This window comes from Puma concolor, chromosome D2 (assembly GCF_028749965.1).
Source record: "Puma concolor isolate L17-30 chromosome D2, mPumCon1.1.hap2, whole genome shotgun sequence".
NCBI lineage: Eukaryota > Metazoa > Chordata > Mammalia > Carnivora > Felidae > Puma > Puma concolor.
In genome coordinates this window covers 50,341,482-50,349,288 of record NC_141677.1, presented here as the reverse complement: position 1 = coordinate 50,349,288, position 7,807 = coordinate 50,341,482, and the positions used below count along the sequence as shown (strand labels likewise).

The 7,807-nt window shown below is 44.3% G+C and overlaps 1 protein-coding gene across 6 annotated transcripts; it reads right to left on the bottom strand.

The window, feature by feature from the left end:
- Positions 1–2,208: 2,208 nt before the first annotated feature.
- Positions 2,209–7,053, bottom strand: ZNF32 (zinc finger protein 32). 6 transcript variants are annotated; one of them, XM_086680327.1, is made up of 3 exons: positions 6,921–7,053; positions 4,349–4,488; positions 2,209–3,188 (listed from the first exon to the last, which is right to left on the bottom strand). In XM_086680327.1, the coding sequence occupies exons 2-3, from the start codon at positions 4,416–4,418 to the stop codon at positions 2,395–2,397; spliced, it is 864 nt and encodes a 287-aa protein (XP_086536453.1). In that variant the 5' UTR covers positions 4,419–4,488; positions 6,921–7,053; the 3' UTR covers positions 2,209–2,394. The 6 variants fall into 6 exon arrangements, with proteins under 6 accessions (XP_086536453.1, XP_086536455.1, XP_086536454.1 ...); XM_086680329.1 differs by having other exon boundaries at positions 2,209–3,146; XM_086680328.1 differs by lacking the exon at positions 6,921–7,053 and adding an exon at positions 4,996–6,677.
- Positions 7,054–7,807: the final 754 nt, after the last annotated feature.

The following is a 7,807-nucleotide window of genomic DNA, read 5'->3' as shown; positions in this document are numbered from 1 at the left end:
CTGATTGTGGTTTGCTGTACTAGGGGTAGGATTTATGGCAAAAGGGTCTCAGCCTCTTCTACCTGCTTCAATGTGAGGTTTTTAAATTTGTGTTATATATAGGACTCACTCAGCTAGTTTTTAGTTTTGTAAAGAGGAAATGGTTCCATATGTGGCTGTAGATTAAATGTATCTGTGGGAAGAGGGGAGTCCAGGATCTTCTTACAGTGTCCTCTTAAACTGGAACTCTCTTTTGTTATTACTGTAATATAAGCAGCCAACAATCTTTGAAGAAATCTAATAATACATGTATCAAGAATAGAAAGAATATTTTTAAAGGCCCTTTATATTTTCTGACCTATTTACTCCTTATTTACTAGTTCTGCAGAACTAGCATTCTATCTGTATATAGCTGTGTCTGTATGTATTTATCTCTACCTATCATGCAGAAACTTTCCACAGCTTTAAAGAGCTCTTCAGACTTATTCTTGGAAGTCATATAGCATCAGTTCTGCTATTTTTTTGTTTGAAGAGGTCACAAGCCGATCCAGATTCAAGTGGAGGTGAAATAGACTTCCATCCCTTTGTGAGATCAGAGAATTTGTGGGCAGTGTTTTTAAACTGCCTCGTTACTGAAGTATCTAATAAATTTCTTACAGTGCAGGACTGCTAGAGACTAGCATTTACGTCTTCATATTAACTTGTATCTGGGTTAACTAATCTATGTCTCGCCTTCTATGTTGTCAAAATAAATGTTTATTTTTAAATCTTAAGCTCTCCGGTGAATCTTAAATCATGATTTCCTGTTTTGGTTTAATCAGTAAGTAAATCTCAAGTTGTTCTCCCAGACTTTTCCTTTTCTTTTCATAGTATCTTATCCTTTTAGAAAATATGTTCTATTATTGCTGTATAATAATCTAAATATTTGGTTACACCATCACTTTTGAATTCTCTCATGATTCTGTGTTAGGAATTTGGGAAGGCTGTTCTTACTGGGGTCTCTCATACAGTTTTGGTCAGATGTCACTTGGGGCTCCAGTCATCTGCAGGTTACACTTGGCTGGACATCTACAATAACTCACTCACGTGGCTGGTAGTTGATGCTGGCTATCTGTTGGGACCTCAGCTGAAGCTGTCCACTGGAGCACTTGTAAGCAGCTTTGTCCATCATAGTGGTCTTAAGATAGGCTTTTCACACAGCAGCTAGTTTTCTCCAGAGTAAGTGTCTCAAGAGAATTATGTAGAAATTTTTCACACCTTTAAAGAGCTCTTCAGACCTATTCTTGGATATCATGTAGCATCAGTTCTGTTTTCTTGTTTGAAGCAGTCACAAGCCTACCCAGACAGACCCCCATCTCTTCATGAGATTAGTGTTAAGGGACTTGTGTGCAGTGTTTTAAAAATATCTCATTGTTACTGAAGTATACTTTACACATGAGAAAATGCATAGACTCTAATGTTGAGTTCAGTACACTTTGACAATTCTATAGACCCAGGCATCCACCATCTGAAACCTGAAGTAAGGTATGGCGCTTATTTTCACTCTATAAGGTTGCCTTGTGCCCTTTTCAAGTCAGTCCTTACCCAGTCCCCTCCCCCTATAGTTAGCCACCATCTGACTTCTATTACCATAGATTAGTTTTTCTTGGTGTGTGTGTATTTGTGTTCTTTCACTCAATATAAAGCTTTGAGATTCTTCCATATTATTGTATCAGCTGTGTTATTTTTTATTGCTGAGTTATATTTCGTTATATGAACATACCCCAATATATTATAACTTTACCTATTGTTGGGTTTTATCCAGTTTATGACTATTATGAATTGGGGTGATATGAACATTCTTCTATACTTTTTCAACTGGTATCAGGGTATCTTTGGGAGCAATACTGCATCACTGATCAAACCCATAGTATTTCTAAAACATTTCTGTGTCCAGAGACCTTTGATATAATTTACCTCTTTAGATCATAAGGATTTGCTATCAAGCTTTTTGGGATGAATTCTTACCAGTGGTTTTGAATCCAATACAAGATTGATTTGAACATGTAAAGAAAAGATCTTGGCATTCATAAGGGGCTGATTTTTTTAAAAAGACTAATGATGTCAACTACAGATTTAAAATCTCTACCTGTTATACCCAGAACAATCTCCCAGTATGCGTGAGATTAATGGAGTTACTTTGGGAAATCAGGTCCAAATAAACTGACAGAAATTATGAAACATATGTGATAATGATAATAAACAAGACATTTATTTTTCATATTCATTTGGGGGAAAGGAGAAAAGTCAGTATGCCCTACCCAATGATGGTCTTTCTGAAAGAGTCTGCATTCATTCCATAGAATTGGATAGGTTGCTCCATCTGAGGATTTTGTACTTTTAATTCATAAAGAGAACTTCATTTGAAGAGAGTGGTCAAAGGGTGAGTCTTTGTGAACAGCTTCGCTGGTGCACAGCCAGACTCCCCCTCTGAGTAAAGCTTTTCCCACACTGGCCACACAGATAGGGTGTCTCTCCTGTGTGGATTTTGCCGTGCAGGATGCAATTCCCCCTGGTGTGGAAACTCTTCCTGCACTGTGTGCAGGCATAGGGTTTCAGGCCTGTGTGGACTCTGATGTGAACAATTAAGCTTCCTTTCTGACTGAAGGCTTTTCCACACTGATCACATCTATAGGGCTTTTCACCACTGTGAACTCTTCTATGAACAGCAAGGTTACTTTGATTCCTGAAGCTTCTCTGACAAATAGCACACTCATACGGTTTCTGTCCAGTGTGGAGTCTTTCGTGAACGGCCAGACTACCTCGTTGACTAAAGCTTTTCCCACACTCCTTGCACTGATAGGGCTTCTCTCCTGTGTGTATTCGCTGATGTGTGACAAGATTGCCTTTGGCCCTGAAGCTTTTTCCACAATGGGTACACTCAAAGGGCTTTTGACCGGTGTGGATTCTCTCATGCAAGGTTAGACTACCTTTTTGCCTGAAGGATTTTCCACATTCCTGACACTCATAGACCCTCTGTCTCACTCCAGGTGAATCTTCCTGTAGTGTCTTAGAATCTGGGGATTTTTGTTCCAGCTTCTCCCTTCTGAAAGAATTCTGGAAATCCCAGCTTGAGGATCCTGTGGCCTCAGAGTGGTCATATTTGTGGTGGGCTTCTGTCATCACATCTGGTAAAATGAGAGGGAAGTCATGTAAGATGCACCAATATGCTGAGTGGGAAGAACAGGGAAAAAAGAAACAATGCTTTGAGTGCTTAGGTGCCAGCCATTATACTATGAACTTTGCATAGATAATTTAATCCTGAGAACAATACTATGAGAGTGCTACAGATAAGGAAATGAGAGCATAGGGAGGTTGTCAAAGACCTTGCAGCTAAGTGTCAAGTTGGGATTCAAACACAGGCATGCTCCACAGTAGTATATTGCCTCTAAATTTAGTTTAATTTGGCCTTAGGCTTAGAAAAATTATGAAAACTACATAGGACCAAATAGAGCCCCATACCCAAGTTTTATCGGACTCCAAAAAAGTTTATGGATCCAGGTTGCGTAGGGCCTAAAGCTCTAAAATTTTGGAGGCACTCCAGTAAGAAAAAATATAAAAGTTGGTACAGGCCCTGAAGAAATCAATAAATGAGCAATCCATCTCTATACCAATCTGTTTTCCTGACAGTGGAGTAAGCTCCATGACAACAGAAAAAATATATATCAGATCGGTTTGTACATTACATCTATTATCTAATCCCTGCAACCCTGCAAGGTAGAGTTTATTGTCCCATTTTACAGATGAAGAGCCTGGAGCTCAAGGAAATTAAATAATGTATCTGATACCGTAGATCACATTAGGACAATTATAGAATCTGATCCAAGAAACTTTCCCCTTTAAAAGCCATACTATTTCAATCTATTAAGCCACGGTGGAACTGAGACCAATTTTGGTTTGGAAGTTATTCTCAAACACTTCCTATGCAGATGCTGACTGACAGCGTTTTCTGTATTGCCCTGCCTCTGAGCCTCCTACTGCACTGGGCCCTTCATCACTATTAACAGTTTTCTTGGAGTCATCCTAGGAAGATTTTCTCCTCGTTCTTCTGCCTTACCCTTGTTCAGTGACTGTGCTGAGATGTAAAGCTGCTCATTCATTTTCTCAGAGACTACCTCAAAACTGCGTCCATATCAAGACCATTCTCTTGCTTGATTTCTACCGCTATTTCTAATTTTAGCTTGCAAGCTTTCCTTGTAGCCCCCAGGAACAGTGAACTCCTCCACAGAAATGTCTCCTCTGCTTCCTCAGTCTGCTGACCAGTGCTTGAGGACAGGGACACGGAATGTTGTGAGCTGAGGGCATCTCAGCAATCAACCGACTCACTCACTGAAAAATGCTACATTCTGAGCATATCTTCCGTGACAGTCCAGCAGGGTAGCTGTTGGAAATCCAAACATGTCCACGCCTGCCGTATGACCTTAATCACCACCTCTTCATATGATTCTTCCATGGGCTGTTCTTGAACACCTGAGGAGGAAAAAGCAAACAAACAAAAAACAACAACAAAAACAAACAGGAAAGGGCAGGAGAATTGACAAGTGAGAAGGATAAAGTCAACATGAGCTCCAGTTTGGGGTGAGTAAATGGAGGAAATCTGGACTGATATAATCTAAGTCACCTATAATGTGACTGCAAAGTTGGCCAAAAGGTGCCATGACCACACATAAATGAGTCAAACTGGAAACACGAGGTGGGAAAGCAGAGAACACATAAACATAAATCTCTTCCTGCCAATCCCAAGATAATGGTCACTCCTGTTTGTACTTTAGCCTTGGCATGTGATTGGGATCTCCCACTTCCTTTCCCCATCTAACCACCTTCTCTTTTATCCTTCAAGCCTCCAAAGGAATTCAGAATCTAAAAAAACCCAACATTTCAGCCTTCATGATTGGTTTTAGGATGCAAATGGCTCTAGCTCTCCCCTCCAGATCCCCCTAGGTTATAAGGACAGAACAAGAGATCTCATATGTTTACCTTTTAGCAATATTTAGGAGGTTCCAGATCCAGACTGCCCTCTCCTATTCTTCAAGGTATGAGAATACCAATTCTATGTGTAAATACTTGTCAATTCTTGGAAAAGGAAGACCTACCCCAGACTCCCAAAACCAAGCCAAGGTACTCCAACTAGGATCAGTAACCTGCTCCAATTCTCAGAGCCGATAAGGAGTCAACGATAGGCAAAGGATCAAATTAAAGACTTTTGAGGTCCAAAGTCTATGCCCTTACACTAGACAGTTCTCTAATCACTAAAGAGCTGGTGAGAATTTTTATAAAAAGGAATCGAATGTAACAGTGCTTGACCAGATTTTACTAATCTTCAAGATCCTAGGAATCCTCTTGCTCCATATTATCTTTTTCTATCCCTCCCCCCCCCTTTTTTTTTGAGTATTTCCTTCTTACTTTAGGATCCTCATTACCGAATTCTTACACTTTATGCAGTGGTTCAATGTATAATCCTTATTTCCATCTAATATATTTCATCAAAATGCTCGCCTCCTGATTTAATGCAATAGCAGTGTGATGCTACAGTGCTTTGTTTTGTTAAAGTAAACAAATGCTACACTTGACAGCTGTACACTTGGCTACGTGTTGTTTTGACTGGAGAGGCATTTAAAACTTGTATTTGGAAAAAAACAAAAAAACCCAAAAAACTTGTATTTGGAGGCCTCACTTCCAATTTGGAGTAGAAGCTACAAAGCAATCCTCTGTGAGAGTGCCAGGATGCTACAGGGTGTTCATTTGTTGGTTCAAGGTGTTACTGCTCAACTACTGCACATCCATCAAGAGTCAGTGGAAGAGGCATGAAAACTGCTACCCAGGGTTGGACTCTGTCTCTTGGGGCATCCAGCAAATAGTCTGGTCCCAACAAGGGGTAGAATTTATAGCTCTACCTCTGCGCATGCTGAGATCTTCCAACAAGTAACAACTCAGCTGTGTCTCTGGATTAAAAAAAAGGACATTGTCTGATTTTTCTCCCTGGGTCACAAATCTGAGAAAATGGTTTCCAGAAGATTTTAAAGAAGTAGCTTTATTAGTAGAAAATTGCTTTTCCTATCAGAAAGGCTATTTATCCTTTTGAAAAACTCAGAATTAGGCCATGAGAAACTTGGATTCTTGCCTTGTCTTCTCCATTACCCCCACACAACCTTAGGCAAGTAACCAAACAGCCCCAGCTCTATTTTCTCACTGACTAAATGGGTTAAGGACACTGTCATATCAGGTCGATCTTGGGAGAACGAAAGAACCAAATGTGCAAAATCTCTGCTACAACCTACAGACTGAAGGCCTGATGCGGAGAGTCCTCAGGAGAGGCCCAGCAGAAGGGGTAAACTTTGCTGTCTTGGTAACCTCTTGGGTGATAGTTTTAGGGTTAGAAGATGAGAGGAGGGTGATTCTTTTACTCCGCACATCTGAGTCCATTTTGTCCTTTCTCCCATTCTCCACCCTGACAAGTCTGATCTCTCTCCCATTCCCCCTCCCTGCAGATTGCGTTTTCCCTCCCGGACCGTGTCGTGAAACCCTCGCTGCAGGCCCCTGGGCACACCTGCCTGTGGCCTCCCCCTCCCGCGTCTCCAGGGTGCGGGGCCTTCACCCATACTCTGCCCTGCGGAGCGGCGGTCGGAGGGGCCCCTGCTCCCCCGGGCACACTCTCCCCTCCCGCCTCAGCACCCCACCCCGGGCCCGCCCTGCGTGCTGGACCTCAGCACCCCACTCTCCGGTCCAGCTGGACCCTTCTGTGCGGGCCGCACGCCTCTCCCCTCGCGGGCGGCCCCCCTCGGGGCTCAGGCCGGCCGGGCCTGCTCCAGGCCACTGGGGCCTCGGAGGGCCAGGGGGCGGCGGCCCGCCCACGCGGCTCCGCCTTGCCTGGGCTCACTGACCCGGCCGGCGGCCTCACTCACCGCAGCGGCGCGCGCCCGCAGACAGACAAAGGCCGGCGCGGAGCCCACAGCAGCGCCGGCGCGAGCGGACCGAACTACAACTCCCAGGAGGCTCCGCGCGAGCCTGCCCGCCGGGTCCCGGGCCTTGGTCGTCCCGGTTTCTCGGAGCACTGTGGGAAACGTAGTTCGGCGGCGCGCCCTGCCGCTCGGGCTCTGGAGGGTCTCCACCGGCGCGGGGTCCTCAGGCGGATCCCCTTTGGCCTCAAGGAGGAGGCGCCCTGTCCACTGACCCAGACGCAGCCGCTCAGATTAGCGAGGCCTGGAATAGCAGCCTCGGGAAGCCGTCTACTGGGCCAGGAAATCGGGAATCCGGGGTTCTTGCAGGGCTTCGTGGAAGGAAACAAAGTCTTGGCGGGGGGCGGGGGGTGGGGGGTGGGTAGGGCGGGGGGAGAAGAGTCTTGGGTGCTTAGGGGTTATGAGTTGAGCCTCTGCATGAGCGAAGACTAAGTTTCTGTAGTTAAGCTCTGAAGCTAGGAGCAGATCTTTCAAGCAGAGACTACGGGGAAGAATTTGTCACAACTAAAGAATTTCGAGGGGCTGGAAGGTCGATACTGCTGTCAGGTGTAGAGCTATTCCCTTCAGATCTCTTTAGTAAGAATCTTGTCTTGAGTTTGCATATCGGCTCCACCACTGATTAGCTACCGGACTCTGGATAGGCTTCCTACCCTGGTGGGGAGCCCGGGGTATGGTTAGGTGACCGGACAGGTGCCAGGTGAGTTTCTTGGGAGAGCCAGGGCCCAGGCCAGGCAACCCCCATTCTGTTCCGTAAGAGCAAAGACAGGTATGTGAGTGAACCCAGAAAAAGTTATTCTTCATATACCTTGTGAATTATGGAGAAATTTCTCATG